This window comes from Pseudozyma hubeiensis (assembly GCF_000403515.1).
Source record: "Pseudozyma hubeiensis SY62 DNA, scaffold: PHS3, whole genome shotgun sequence".
In the NCBI taxonomy this organism is placed as follows: Eukaryota; Fungi; Basidiomycota; class Ustilaginomycetes; order Ustilaginales; family Ustilaginaceae; genus Pseudozyma; species Pseudozyma hubeiensis.
The window spans coordinates 12,443-26,894 of NW_012133785.1; the positions used below are offsets into that span (position 1 = coordinate 12,443).

The 14,452-nt window shown below is 56.0% G+C and overlaps 8 protein-coding genes across 8 annotated transcripts; 3 read left to right on the forward strand and 5 right to left on the reverse strand.

Moving 5' to 3' along the window:
- Positions 1-27: 27 nt before the first annotated feature.
- Positions 28-2,295, reverse strand: PHSY_000058 (hypothetical protein; the record flags this gene model as incomplete). The annotated part of the gene is made up of 1 exon (XM_012330701.1): positions 28-2,295. The coding sequence occupies one exon, from the start codon at positions 2,293-2,295 to the stop codon at positions 28-30; it is 2,268 nt and encodes a 755-aa protein (XP_012186091.1).
- A 402-nt stretch (positions 2,296-2,697) lies between these two features.
- On the reverse strand, positions 2,698-3,030 carry PHSY_000059 (hypothetical protein; the record flags this gene model as incomplete). The annotated part of the gene is made up of 1 exon (XM_012330702.1): positions 2,698-3,030. One exon carries the CDS (start codon positions 3,028-3,030, stop codon positions 2,698-2,700), a length of 333 nt encoding a protein of 110 aa, XP_012186092.1.
- A 157-nt stretch (positions 3,031-3,187) lies between these two features.
- Positions 3,188-4,029, forward strand: PHSY_000060 (hypothetical protein; the record flags this gene model as incomplete). Its single annotated transcript, XM_012330703.1, has 2 exons — positions 3,188-3,727; positions 3,877-4,029. The coding sequence occupies 2 exons, from the start codon at positions 3,188-3,190 to the stop codon at positions 4,027-4,029; spliced, it is 693 nt and encodes a 230-aa protein (XP_012186093.1).
- Positions 4,030-4,233: 204 nt separating this feature from the next.
- On the reverse strand, positions 4,234-5,348 carry PHSY_000061 (RNA polymerase II subunit A C-terminal domain phosphatase; the record flags this gene model as incomplete). Its single annotated transcript, XM_012330704.1, has 2 exons — positions 4,234-5,203; positions 5,332-5,348. The coding sequence occupies 2 exons, from the start codon at positions 5,346-5,348 to the stop codon at positions 4,234-4,236; spliced, it is 987 nt and encodes a 328-aa protein (XP_012186094.1).
- Positions 5,349-5,438: 90 nt separating this feature from the next.
- On the reverse strand, positions 5,439-7,217 carry PHSY_000062 (tRNA (adenine-N(1)-)-methyltransferase non-catalytic subunit; the record flags this gene model as incomplete). Its single annotated transcript, XM_012330705.1, has 1 exon — positions 5,439-7,217. One exon carries the CDS (start codon positions 7,215-7,217, stop codon positions 5,439-5,441), a length of 1,779 nt encoding a protein of 592 aa, XP_012186095.1.
- A 67-nt stretch (positions 7,218-7,284) lies between these two features.
- PHSY_000063 (hypothetical protein) lies at positions 7,285-8,046 on the forward strand (the record flags this gene model as incomplete). The annotated part of the gene is made up of 1 exon (XM_012330706.1): positions 7,285-8,046. One exon carries the CDS (start codon positions 7,285-7,287, stop codon positions 8,044-8,046), a length of 762 nt encoding a protein of 253 aa, XP_012186096.1.
- Positions 8,047-8,178: 132 nt separating this feature from the next.
- PHSY_000064 (possible DNA polymerase delta subunit) lies at positions 8,179-9,876 on the reverse strand (the record flags this gene model as incomplete). The annotated part of the gene is made up of 1 exon (XM_012330707.1): positions 8,179-9,876. One exon carries the CDS (start codon positions 9,874-9,876, stop codon positions 8,179-8,181), a length of 1,698 nt encoding a protein of 565 aa, XP_012186097.1.
- A 649-nt stretch (positions 9,877-10,525) lies between these two features.
- On the forward strand, positions 10,526-14,150 carry PHSY_000065 (hypothetical protein; the record flags this gene model as incomplete). The annotated part of the gene is made up of 3 exons (XM_012330708.1): positions 10,526-11,946; positions 12,265-12,328; positions 12,537-14,150. The coding sequence occupies 3 exons, from the start codon at positions 10,526-10,528 to the stop codon at positions 14,148-14,150; spliced, it is 3,099 nt and encodes a 1,032-aa protein (XP_012186098.1).
- Between the last annotated feature and the right edge of the window lie 302 nt (positions 14,151-14,452).

Sequence of the window (14,452 nt, forward strand, 5' to 3'; positions counted from 1 at the left end):
TGCTGCTGTGATCGCTCCCTTTTGTGTCTACGTCTTGGTCACGACGACCACCTTATCCCACCATCCCATATCCAGCTCTTCAACATCGATCGAGCTCGCCTCCCCACCTTCCTGTCTCGTTCCCCTCCCTCCTTCCTCCTCATCGTGCCCCTTGCGCTCAGCCACCCGCTCAGCCTGCTGCTCAGAATACCACCTGACAAACCAGCGGAAAAACTTGATCGCCTCCTGAACCTTGTTCGTCATCCAACACGTCTTGGCAAGCAGGAAGAGCGTCTGACCCTGAACGCGCGTCTGCATGTGGCTAATCGTTCGCTCCCGCGCGTCGCTCGCAGCTTCATCCGAGCTTTGCTTCTGTTCGCCTGTCCGACCGCCACGCGCGTTCGGTCGTAGCGCATTGGAAACCAACTCCAACTCGGTCTGCCCCTTGACAAACTCGTTCAGCAGCAAATGCAACGTCCCTAGCACCAACCGCAAGCTCGTCCTCCTCAACACCTTTTCCGGCGAATCCTCCCGCGTCATCTGCTGCACATCGGGAAGCGCAAGCACAGCACTGACAGCCTTGATGGCGGTCTTGAGCTGCGCCCGATTCTCTGCGGTCAAGGCCTTGGTGGACTGCTGGTGCGCTTTGGCGAGGCGGTCGAGCATGGGGACGTGATCCTGGCTGGCACCTGCGATGGCGGCGGCTGGAGGGAAGCGCAGCGTCTCGCGGAAGGCGCGGTGCGGGAAGGGTAGGGCTAGGAGAGCGTCGACCATGAGACCGGTGACGAGGTCTGAGCGGAAGAAGGGCGAGTCGAGAATGATTTTCTCTCGAGGTTTCGCAGGGCTGCTTGTGCTTTCTACCTTTGGCGTAGGGTTCTTGGCAGCGGCAGTTTCGCCAGTCACCTTTGATGATGGAGGAAGTCGGACCGTTACACTCTCTGCCCCCGAGCCAGGTGCGGTATCCGGCTGATCAGCCGTCGCAGTCGCATTGGCAGTGATAGCCCCGGACGCCGACGCATCTCGGGAAACAGCGCTGTCGGCACTCGAAGGTTTCTTGTTTGCCTCCTGTGCGATGTTCTCGTTCAAAGACTCGATGGCGATCTCGGTCTGGGCGAGTAGCTCAATAATGTCGCTCTGGCTCGAATCGAGTTCGGAGCTCGTGAACCAGTCAGCAACGGCGCGGCCAAGATAATTGGCCTGATGCTGCGGTCTGAGAGCGGCCAAACGCTTGTTGATGTGACCTCGTAGGTTGAGACAGTCGGTGCGGAGATTAATGTTGCGTTGTCCGTCGCGTTGGCCAAGGATGCGCAATGCTGTGTTGAGCACTTCCTTGGCAGCTCGAATGGTTGATTCTTCGTCTACAGGAGGTTCGGACGTAGTCTGCTGTGGAGTCCAGCGTCCACGTGCGTGTTCGAGGAGGCGTATCGGGTTCGTGTCGAGATTGATTGCCTTGGACAAGACGACGTCCAGTTCTTTGCCGGCTTGAGAGGCACGAGCAGCAGCGTCCGAGTCCGCGCGGATGTTGTCGATGCAAGCTGTCCTAAAAGCCCTTCCGGCACTGATGAGGTGTTCTGGATCAAAGTCGGGCAGATTTTTGGAAGCAGGATCGACGGTATGGCCGATGCGGTTGGACCAATACTGTGCATGCGGATCCTTCTTGTCAGCGAGGCTGGTCGGAGGGGCAGGAACATGACGAGGCTTGGCACGAGTCTGGAAAGCGAGCCCTGCTAGGTCAGCATCGGCGACAAGCTGGATAAGAGCAAGGTCAGCCTGAGCCTCAGCGATGAAGCGATGTTCGAAACGCTGACACGCGTCTGTATAGGCTGTGCGGGTGAGATCGAGGGCGTTCTTGAAGACGACGTTCCACTGGAGATTGGATGAGATGCCGGAGCGGTGGTGCCAGTCACCGTCGTCGGCGATGAGACCTGCATTCTGCTTTTGCTCTTCGACGTAAGCGTAGATGTCTGCAATGTCAAGACGAAAGTCGGCAAAAGGAGCCAAGGGGGTCTCCTTTTCGAAGTCTGCGCTGAGCTCAGCGATAGCTTGATCGATATGGGGCTGGGACAGGTCAGTCTGACGTGCGAGGTAGTGATGGAGTAAAGAGACAAAGTAGCCGAGGGCGCAATCGCGTGCGACAGACCTACGTTCGAGCACGAGAGCCTCTACTTCGGCATGTTCTTGAAGCTCTCCGATGGACTCTGGATTGTACCCCTCTTGGATGGATTCGGTAACGTGCCAGTAGACGAAGGGCTGTAGACCGCGGTGCAGCTCGTTATAGACGGCTGACTTGGAGCATTTGCTATATACTGCCTCCATTGTGAAGGGTCTGTGAGGGTCGAAGTTCAAAATCAGACGAGAGTATCCAGACAGAAGCGGGACTGATTCGGCTGCCTTTTATGGGTCGAAAGCGGTTCTGTTTGGCATGGTAGCGGCGCAGAGTAGCTGATGCAAAGCCCTGTCGCTACGAGAGAGGCGCCTCGAGAAACGACGTCACGTTCACTTCATCTCGGGCTGAAGTGAAGCCCGCAGGTGGGTTGGAGAGAGAATAGAGAGAGCGTGATGAGGGGATTGGCAGGTCGGAGCATGAAAGCGCAGCCTTCCTTCTCCACACCAACACTTTTTCGCTCGAAGTGTTAGACTATGCAGCTCCAAAATCACGTGAACGGGCCTTTTGCGACTGCAGCTGCACAGGCGCGAAAAAGGCGGATCTGCAGCGCGTCAGCTGGCTGCGAGTCCGAGAGCAACACCTGCCAAGCTAGTTTTGCACAGAGAGAGGAACATCCAAGCGTCGAGTCGGATTGCCCTCGTGAGAGTCAGAAATGTCAGAGAATAGAACTTGCAGCTCATCCCGCTTCGGAAGGGCCGACGAGAACGAGCATGCATTGTTGGTTTCACTTTTCGACTGGTTGCTCCTTGACGACCACGAAATATTGCCAGTCCTACATCATCGTCATCGTCAGCATCGTACTGCTCGTGTCTATCGTACCATACGTCTAGCTCGCGCACTCTAGCTCCGTCCATCTCGGCTCCTTCCTCGGTACAGACTCGCATATCTAGGGCATTCCTTGACGCTCGAACTCGCATTTAGGGAGTCTCATCGCCGAACCCAAATCGATCAGCCACATCAGGCACTCCAATCTGATCTAGCCACGCACACCCTCATCCACCCGCACAGCAACCCTCGCCCTCTTCACCGCCCTCTCATACAATGAACGCCTACCAGAGCGCTTCCACACTCTCAGATGCGCCTCCCGGCCAGGGTCAACTCCAACAGCTTCCCGGACGACCTGTGATCGATCTCAAGAAGAAGCTCGTCGTCGTCGGCGACGGAGGTTGCGGCAAAACATGCCTTCTCATCGTCTACTCTCAGAACAAGTTCCCCGAAGAATACGTCCCCACCGTGTTCGAAAACTACGTACCCATCATCCAATTTGAAGGCAAGACCATCGAGCTTGCGCTTTGGGATACAGCAGGTCAGGAGGAGTACGATCGACTACGTCCGCTCTCGTATCCGGAATCTGACGTCATCCTCATCTGCTTCGCCGTGGATTTCCCAACGAGCCTCGCAAATGTCCAGGATAAATGGTTCCCAGAGATCAATCATTTCTGCGAAGGAGTGCCGATCCTACTGGTGGGGACAAAAACGGATTTGAGGAAGGACAAGAACAGTTTGGCCATGTTGCAGGCTCAGGGGACCAAACCGGTTACCGCTCAGCAAGGGCAGCAGGTGGCGGACGAGATCGGAGCGGTAAAGTATGTAGAGTGTTCGGCAAAGACGAGGGAAGGTGTGCAGAACGTGTTTGATTCGGCGATTAGGGAAGCGTGTAGGAAGAAGGGGTGGGCGAGAAGGGCGGGTGGCGCAGCGGGGGGGAAGAAGAAGTGTGTTTTGCTGTGAAGAGCAGACATCACGCCAGCATCGACGGTATCGGCGCGCGTAGCGGAGGGAAGGACAGGATTCGACATCGGGAGGGCTCGCCTGGACACAACTCGGCGGCCCCATGTCGCATCTCTTTCCCTCCCGTCCGGTGTTCGCTTCGTACGCATCGTTGACCATTCTTTCGCGTTGCTGCCCACTTCGATCTTCGCCGCATTCAAGTTCCTATCCCAAACATTCACATTCGGTCCCGTTTTGCACAGCCTCTAGGTCTCATCCGTTACGTGACCCTTCTCACCCCACACCCGCGCACATACTCTCTCATTTGTACATACACACATACTCTCTTAATGCATGGTCAGTTTCTTATCTTCACCACATTAATAATACGCAACCGTGTGCAGAATAGCATGAGGATGTTTCGCCTGGTGTCTTTCCAAGATCCCGTCCATCTCTTCGTCGACATCTTTCGCGGCTCTTATCGCCTCGGCCAGGTCCAATATCGCCTTACCCGCTGCTACTGCTTCCTCGTGGTTATCCTTGATCTCTACATTGATGACGTGAACTGGTCTGTTCAACTCTGCGCCTCTGTTGAACAGATCCTCGCATACGGCGTCGAAGCATCTCTCTTCGCACGTGATCACCACGTCCGCCGCGTACTTGGTCTCCTGCCACCTCTCGGGTGCTCGTTTGACGTCTTTGTTTCGATTCAACATGGTCATCAGTCCATTCGCCCAGTACAGCCGAGGATCCTTCGAGTTGAGGTCTGAGATGATGTCCGTGTAGGCAGTTCCGAAGGGATAGATATTGGGAAGGTTGATCTTGGGTCCCGGAAGACGGACTGCGGATCCGGTGCCGGCGGAGGTGACGTTGAATCCAGATTGTGCGAGCAACGAGTGCGCCGCCATGGATCGGTTCTGGTTCGACGCACAGACTACGCAGAAGAGCACATTGCTGTCGGAAGAAGACGTGCTAGGAACCACACCATTGACTGCAGTTGCTTCGATGGTGGATTGTGGTAGTTGCGGCGTAGATGAGGAGGAAGAGGAGAGCGGAGGGTACGGTGGCGTTGTTGAGGACGATGATGAAGGCTGTATTGAGTATGGATACTGCATTTTAACGTGGTGCTGTGTTGGAGACGCTGGATGTGATGTTAAGTGCTTTGAAGGCGAAGAGCAGCCGCGGTCGCACGTGGGGCACGAGTACAGCGATACTTGCGTCTGATACTGAGCGAGTCTCGCAAAGTGCTTCAAGGCAAAGCGAGTCGATGCTGTACGAAGTTGATGATGATGATGATGACAACGACGATGCGATGAGAACACGCGAAAAGGTGGGTCGTGCTCTCCAAACCTGCGAGAGAAGAAAGGGTCCCAATGGGGGAAACAAATAATGACTGAAGCCACTTTCGCACTAACACAGTGGTAATATTTCTGGAAGAGCCCTTTCTAAGTGTCTGATCTTAACTAACGCATGGCAACCTTTCCCAACAGTGCATACTCACAACGATCTATGGGCACAGCTCGCAATATATCGCTTTGTCGATCTTGATCTATGTAGAGGATGGGATTGCAATGTTGTAGGACGTCTAGGCAACAGTCTCGGGTTCAGTCGCATCTTCCGTCCTGACACGCTTTGCCTCGCGCTGCCCCTCTCCATCTCCCGCCACTTCTTCCTGCGTCCTCTTACCCGCCTCCGCATCGCTCGCTGCCACCTCCTCTTTGTTCTTCTCCTGCTCCAAGCTCGCCAAGTACTCCTTCCTCATCTCCAGCGCCTGCTTGTCCCCAAACACTCTCAACGCGTGCAGTATGAACCCGGCGGTACTGCTCGTCGTCATCTCCGGATGCGTCCTCCCTGGCAGCACTTGATACTTCCTCAACCAAGGCTCTGTAACGCTGATGTTGATAAACTCTTCATCTCCTCGTAGCTGCGCATGGGCCTCCACCAGAGGTTGCAGGTACGGGCTGTGGACTACCACGCTTGCCGAGCCACCGAGATGCGGTTTCAGGCGACGAAGGATGCTCATGGGATCGTAGTGGCATGCGATGAGCACGGCGTCAAAGTCGCCGGCGAAGAAGTCGGATCGCACGCGGTCCACTTCGCGGAACGTAGCTTGACGTTTTCGATCGCGCTGCTTGTCTTTGGCGGATCGTGTGGCGTTAGTAGCGGTGGAAGAAGAGGAGGTAGGCTGGATGTCTTGGTTCGAAAAGACCGGTGCGTAGTCTTGTTCCGTTGCTGCCCAGTTGATGATCTTGAGCACGGGTTTCGTCACCTGAGTCGGCAAGTTGAAGTAAGGCAAGATGTCCAGCGACGGTGGTGATTCCGCATCGTTGATCGCGATCACAGTCCCATCCCCACCCAGCCTCTCCAGCACAGCTCCCACCAACAACCCAGACACCTCGTCCACCACCAAATACCTGCCACCGGGTCGAACACTGCCGAAGCTCAACACCTGCGACAGCGCATCCTTGCGAATGTACCGAATCTTCTCCGGCGACTTATCGAACCAAAAGTCGCATACGTTGCCAAAGTCCGGTTGCAAAGGCGTGAAGAGCTTCAGGTGCTTCTGTTCCTTCCTGGCGACGTATTTGGCTTGCGAGTAGACGGTGCGGTTGGCGAAGGATTCCGAGCTTGCAAGCTGCTGCTCGATGATCTCGCGGCCGGAGATGCCTTGTTCTTTGAGTGTTTGGATGTCGATGTAGGTGAGCTTCTGGGCGGAACCGTCGTCGTTGATATGCTCGTTGGTGGCTGCGGTTTCGATGGTTTCGCTGGCTTCGGTTTCGAGATCGCTCAGCGTTCGGTTGATTACCAGCTTCAGCTTTCCTCCCGTCGCTGATCCCGAAGCTCTTCCGCCGCCCTTTCCGTTCTGCTTTGAGTCGCCATCCTTCTGTGACGCTGACCCAGTTTCGGCCTGGATCTCGTAGGTGAAGCCGTACGGCATACCGATCAAGTCATCCGCGCGGAAGCTGCCAATTTTTCCCAAACTGACCTGCTTGCCAGGCATGATCTCGGCTGGCTTTGTCCGTCCAGACGGCATCTTGAGTATGACAGTGGACCCGGACTCGATGTATTGCAGCCTTCTCCGCAGCTGTTCGGATGTCAGGCGCTGAGGAGGATTCGATTGGCGTGGACGCTGATTCCCTGGGTTGTTCTGCTTGGCAGGCTTTGGTTTTGGTGCGGAAGAGCTGGAACCTGCCTCTGCCGCAATCGAAGGCTTAGCCATAGCTGCTATCTGAACGGCAGCCGTCTCTGTAGATGGATCCGATGACATGGTCCAAGTCTGGCTGACGACGGCAACGAGGATGATGATGATGAAGGTGACGATGTCGAGAGGAGGGCGAAAGCCGAAATGTCGAAAACGTTGCATTTCTTCTCAAATTTGTCAAAAAAAAAATGTTGTCGGATGTAAGATCGGCCTCCACACTGTACTCCAAATGCCGCTTTCCGCACTCTCGGCGCTTCGCCGGCTCTGGCAACCACCGCGGACCGGATCACCACTCTTGACCCTGGGAACCACCTTCTCTACCGTTGCCTTCATTCTCCCAACACCGAAACACGACGAAGCACAAAGCCAGCAACGCGACAAGATGGAAGTCGAATCATCACTCCCCTCGGTTCCCTCCGACCGCGAAGCCGTATACACAGCATTGACGCAGTTCGACGAGTCGGATCCAGAGTTTCAAGGAGGCATACAGACCATCATCGGACCCATGCAATCGTCCGGTGTAGCACCAGAGCAGATCGAGGAAACAAAAAAGCGAGCTAAGGTGTTCTTCTGGTCTCAGAAGACTGGCAATCAGGTCGACTATGCCGATTATAGCGAGTGGCTAAAGTCGAACCCTGCGAATTCGGCCGCCGAAAAGGCGGGCGATTCCGATGCAGTGATGGCATCGACATCGGCACCGGACAAGGCTGAAGGCGGAAAGGAACAGGACAAGGAGCCGTATCCAGCGTCTTTCGATGCGATCGTTGAGCTCATCACGACGGGCAAGACGGATCAGATCCCGGGCATCCGCGACATTCCACTCAAGATCAACGAAGAACCTCCGACACAAGCTACTATGAGTAGACCATTGAAGCCGTGGGAGAAGGCCGGTACCTCCGCGAGCGATGCACCATCACAGGTCATGCCACAAACAGCAGCCGCAGCGACAGAGACGCCCGTATCACACATGGAAACCGGTCATCAATCCTAGCATTACTGCTCTGTCTTGGCATTCAATCGAACCAACATTGGAGGTCGTACAGAGCCTCGACCAAGCTGATTGTATGGAAAGGGAGCGTGCGTGCGTGTACGTGCGTGTGTGTGTGTATGTGTGTGTCTCACATCACTTTGGTTTCCGAGTGAAAAAGCTGTTGAGACTCTGCTGTCCCTTTTTGGCAGGCGCCGGGGTTGCACCTCCTGAAGGTTTGCGCAGACCGCCCGAGTTGTTGGACGCTGGTGTAGACTTAGCGGCAGCAGCTGGGGCAGGACTTGCTGAAGCAGAGGTGGATGTCGACCTCGCCTCGGCCAACTCTTCCGCTGCCTCCTTCTTGGCCGCACCACTCGCACGTTTGGACCCGACCACGACGGGCGCATCCGACTCCTCGGACGAATACGACTCGTACTCGTCCACTGTCTTTGTCACCGTGTATCCGCGCTCGTCTTTGGTGCGCACCTTCTTGCTGCCAATCTTGCGCTTTTTGCGCACCCGTCGTTTGGGCGCATTCTGGGTGCCGTCCATCGTATCGGTGACGGTGGAATTGGCCATAGGGACGTCTGGGTCCAGGTCTTTGCCCTGGCCCGTCTTTGTGGCGCTGCTGCTGACACCGCTGGGCTCGACGACCTGCACGTCGTTGTCGTTGTCGTCATCATCATCCATCATGGCTTCGAGCTTCTTGCGTTGCGCAGCTTCTTGCGCTTTGGTTTGAGACCTTGCATCGGCACGTTTGCCCGTTCCTCTCGGCGCTGCACTGGGTACTGGATCCGACATCTTGACGTCCCCATCCGAATCGTCGTCGTCGGCATAGCCGAGCTTCTCGGGCTTGTCGTCGTCCTCGTCATCCTCGTCGTCGTCGACAAGGAGTGGTTTGCGTCTGCTGTTGTCGTCGTCATCGTCTTCATCGTCGCTCCCAAGCAGGGCTTTTCTCGTTGATGAGCGCTTGGCGGAGCTCGGCGCCTCCTTCTTGACGGGCGCGGGCTTTGGCTCGGAGTCCTTAGGCTTGGCTCGACTCCAGTCGAGGCCGCTCTTCTTGCTACTCGCTGATGCTGGCGGCGCTGCCGGTGTCGCCTTTGCAGTAGCGGTTGTTGTAGATGAGGTCTTTGCATCCGGTTCCGTTTTGACTTTGCTAGCGATGCTGCTGTTTGCCGACTTGTTGTCTTTGGACGCAGGAAGAGCAGGCGCACTAGGGGCTCCCAAGCTCGGGATCGCCTTAGTCGGATCGTAATTGTCTTTGATGGTGGGATTCACAATGACACCCAACTCGGCACCGCGATTGGTCTGCTGCCATGTATCTATGTACTTTTGCTGTGTATGCAAGTCGTGCTGAACCGCCGTGAGTTGCGTAGCGTCGCGAAGACGGCCCGGTGATATCGAGTAGATATGACAAGACGTGATTTGCTCGAACGATGATTGTGCCTCATCGAGATGCGCCGCCGAGACGAGGCGGATCACTTTGCGTGTGACGTTGGTCCTCGTCTGACGTTGCGTGACGCGCGAATCGAGGAAGCTACGAGCAGGCACGGTCGAGGAGCTGGGCGTTGACGAAGACCCGATCGGCTTGCCATCTTCCGGCTGCTCCTCGTCTGCTTTCGGAGCAGCGGCTGCATCGGATTGGGGTTCGGCGAATGCCGCTTTTCCGATGAGGATGTAGGTTGCGTCCAGGTTAGACTTGTCCTTGTGCGACTCGTAGAACGCAGCCAGGGCCTTCTTAGCTTCATCGACGTGGATGCGCAGTTCGCGGCTAAGCAGACGGTAGGTGACGAGCTTCTTGTCACGCTGTATGCATGATGTCAAGAAAGATGTTGGATCTGATGATGGTGCCATGGTCGTTCGTTCTCCTCGCACCACGACCGTCTGCTGGCGGTTAGGGCAGCTCTGTGACGTCCTGTTGGGGTGTACCTTGGCTGCGCTGCTTAATGCACCTGAGCTGATACTGGTCTGCAGTCTGAACGCCTCGTCACCGTCAATGGTGTTGAGGTGGCAGTACACGGACACTTGAGGATGCTGACTTGACTGTGCCTGTCGAAGGGTCTGATCTCGAGAAGAACGAAATGAAGTCGGGATGGACTTCTCACAATCACAAATGACAATTGATTCCCATCGCGCTGATTAACGCGTTGAGCTGCTGCAGACGCTCAAGCTCCAACACGCGTCAAGTCCAACACTTCCAGGCTTTTGTGGATAAATGTTAACTCGTGTCGGTCATGCGCAAGAGGGCGAAAAAAAAGTCGATCACGCTGCGCCCTTCCTCTGCGTTTCTGCACTTTTCGCACGAGCAGAAGAAGGCAGCTCACTCCACACCAACACACGAAGAAAAGTGTGCGAGCAGTTGTACAACCTTCGCCCTTCCCCAACATCGAACACGCAGGGCCACACAGTCTTCCATCCTAGCTTCCCTAGACTCGTTGCGCCAAGGTCCCCCTCAACCAGTTTTGCAACAGGGACAGCTTGCTGGACATCACAGACACGCAGTATGAGTGACAGCAAAGACAAATCCGCAGCACCTGCTGCCGCCGACAGCAAGGTCAACGAGATTGCATCTGGCATCTCGGGGCTCATGTCCAACAAGGATGGTGCTGCCTCGAAACCGGACGCGGGCGCATCTGCATCCACCAAGGAAGACGCCGTCGAGTCGAACTTGCGAGAGTCATCTCACGAGGTCCAGGTGACGCTCGCCGATCAGCAGGCGGATCCCAACTCTCCCTTGTATTCGGCCAAGAGCTTCGAGGCGCTCGGCCTGCACGAGAACCTGCTCAAGGGCATCTACGCCATGAAGTATCAGAAGCCATCCAAGATTCAAGAAAAGGCGTTGCCGTTGCTCCTTCAAAATCCACCCAAGAACATGATCGGCCAATCACAATCAGGAACCGGAAAGACGGCCGCCTTCATCCTGACCATGCTCTCACGGATCGACTACGACCTCAAAAAGCCACAAGCCATCGCCCTGGCACCATCGCGTGAGCTGGCGCGTCAGATCATGGACGTTGCACGCACTATGTCCAAGTTTACCGACGTCACCACGTGCCTCTGCTTGCCAGACGAGGTGAAGCGTGGCGAAAAGATCACGTCGCAGCTCATCATAGGCACACCAGGCAAGACGTTCGACATGATCAAGAGCAAAGGCATCGAAACGGCTGCCATCAAGGTGTTTGTGCTCGACGAGGCCGACAACATGCTCGATCAGCAGTCGTTGGGAGAGCAGTCGATCCGTGTCAAGAATACCATGCCCAAGACGTGTCAGCTGGTGCTCTTCTCCGCCACTTTTCCCACCAATGTGTACGACTTTGCGGTCCGCATCGCACCGGGAGCCAACGAGATCCGACTCAAGCAGGAGGAGCTGTCGGTGGAAGGCATCAAGCAGTTCTACATGGACTGCAAGGACGAGGACCACAAATACGAGGTGCTGGTCGAGCTGTACAACCTGCTCACCATCGGACAGAGCATCATCTTCTGCGCCAAGCGCGAGACTGCCGATCGAATCGCACAAAAGATGACCCAAGAAGGACACAAGGTCGACTCGCTTCACGGCCGACTCGAAACCGCCGACCGCGACCGCACCATCGACGCGTTCCGTGACGGCAAGAGCAAGGTGCTCATCTCGACCAACGTAATTGCGCGTGGTATCGACATCCAGCAGGTGACGCTGGTGATCAACTACGACATGCCGCTCACGCAGACCGGTCAGGCGGATGCTGAGACCTACCTGCACCGTATCGGACGAACGGGTCGTTTCGGCCGCAAGGGTGTCTCGATCAACTTTGTGCACGACCAGCAGAGTTGGTCGTACATGGACCAGATCGAGAAGGCGCTCAAGTGCCAGATCACACGTGTTGCTACCAACGACTTGGAGGAGATGGAGTACACGATCAAGGAGGCGCTCAAGCAGATCGGCAAGTAAGGGTCCCTCAGGTCGACCACGGAAGTCCAGCAATGCATCAACATACCCATCGACGATCGCGACTGTGTAAGGCGGTCAATCTGTGATCCTGATGGTCGACGATGCCATCCAGCGCTTTGCAGAGATATGCATGTGAGAGAATATATGAAGCACTGCAAGACACACGGTATGGACGGACAGGGTCCAGTGCCAGACGTCATTGCCGTCGAGGATGGGGCGCGGACGTCGTCCGAACCCTTCCCGTTGAATGTCGCTTGCTGCCATTGGCCATTCGAGAGACGGCCACCCTCATCTTTGGTGGCTGCTTCCTCTAGATCTGAGATGGTGTCGATCCGCAATACACATCCCGCTCGGCTCGTCGATGTCGATCAAGACCGGGTGCGGAAATACGAGCTTTCGGGCAGGTCGCAATTTTTGTGGATATGTTAGTTTCGATCAGTGTATGAGCCGGAGTTAGGCCCGTGAGAGATAGGCTCTGCGTTTGTGGCCAAGTGGCGGGTGAGGTGGCGAAGGAAGAAAAAACAGAAACTCAATTTCCGCCTGAAAGGCCCGCCACTTGGTCAGTGTGACCCTTTTTCTCCGGCAGGAACTCACAGTGGCGCTGCTGCCGTGGGCGAGTATCTGTGGCGGTTGTCGGCTCGTGTTACCGGCAATTCTCACCTCGCCTCGAGGGAAAGAGAAGAGGGAGGCAGCGAAGGCTGAGAAGATCCATTTGCTTCCATTTCGGCCAACCGGGAACATCCACGCACGGCACGCCATTCCATTTCGACTCTGCCTCTACATCGTCTCGCTGTTTCTTGGTCTCCCCACCTCAACTATCACTACCACTCGTTCGCCTACAAATCGCTGCATTCCATTCGCATTCTCTCTTTGCAACTTTCCTCGTCCAAGTACTTATATGAGCTTGGCCCGATCATCGTTGCGCTCGGCTTCGTTCATTTGCAACAACCTCTCCCGCTCGATTACGGCCACCAACAGCAGACACGCCATCAAACAGGCTCGCTCTAGCTTTTCAACCTACTCTCGCAACACTTCCACTTCCTCGACTCGAGCATTCCGAGCCACAGGTCCACTCGCAGCACTTTCTGCCGTATCGATCCGTCACCCTCCGTCCGACGCCACTACATCTTCTTCATCTGACACAATGACCGAACAAACGAACGGCGCATCTTCGTCCTCGGGCTCCAAGGTCCACAAGGTCGTCATCATCGGCTCTGGTCCCGCTGGTCACACGGCGGCCATCTACCTCGCACGAGCCAACCTCGAGCCCGTCCTCTTTGAGGGTATGCTCGCCAACGGTCTTGCCCCGGGAGGACAGCTGACGACAACCACCGACGTCGAAAACTTCCCAGGCTTCCCCGAGGGTATCCGAGGTCCCGAGATCATGGACAAGTTCCGTGCGCAGTCGGTGCGATTCGGTACCGAGATCCACACCGAGACCATCGCCAAGGTGGACCTCTCTTCCCGACCTTTCAAGTTTTGGCGCGAGTGGGCGGAGGACCAGGCTCCCGAGCTCACCGAGACGCTCATCATCGCCACGGGCGCCAGTGCCAAGCGCATGCACCTCCCCGGCGAGGACACCTACTGGCAGAGCGGTATCTCTGCGTGTGCCGTCTGCGACGGTGCCGTACCCATCTTCCGAAACAAGCCTCTGGTGGTCGTAGGTGGCGGTGACAGTGCTGCCGAAGAGGCCATGTACCTCACCAAGTACGCTTCGCATGTGCACGTGCTGGTGCGACGAGACGAGCTGCGTGCCTCCAAGATCATGGCGAAGCGTCTGTTGGCGCATCCCAAGGTGACGGTACACTTCAACACTGTACCCACCGAAGCCAAGGGTGACGGCGAGCTGCTGCAGCAGGTGCGCGTCAAGGACAGCAAGACCAACGAGGAGCGCGACATGGACGCCAACGGTCTCTTCTACGCCATCGGCCACTTGCCTGCCACTTCCCTCGTCAAGGGACAGGTGGACTGCGACAACGACGGCTACATCATCACCACACCGGGTACCGCACAGACTTCGGTCAAGGGTGTCTTTGCTGCCGGTGACGTTGCCGACAAGAAGTACAGACAAGCTATCACCAGTGCCGGAACCGGATGCATTGCTGCGCTCGAGGCTGAGCGTCTGTTGGCCGAAGAGGAGGTGCTCGACCCTGTCGATGCTGCTCAGGCCAACCACTACACTGGCACTGACAAGGAATAGAGGGTCGTTCGCTTTGCTGTTCTCGGATAGAATGTGTAAGATGACTTTACACTGTAGCAATGAATTGTACGCATGAACTTTGCTGCTTGTGCTTCGCGTTGTCTGATGTATCAAGTTTCTTCACTCAACTCATCATCTCTGATCATGATCGTAATCGTATGTTCTCAACTGGTAACTTGCCTCGCTGTGACTGCCGTCCGCACTCTGTGAGAGACGTAGTCAAGAATCTGAGTGGGATGTCGAGACAAGGACGGAAGATGATCACGTGACGCGTCTAGAGATGGCGTAGCAAGAGAGTGTGT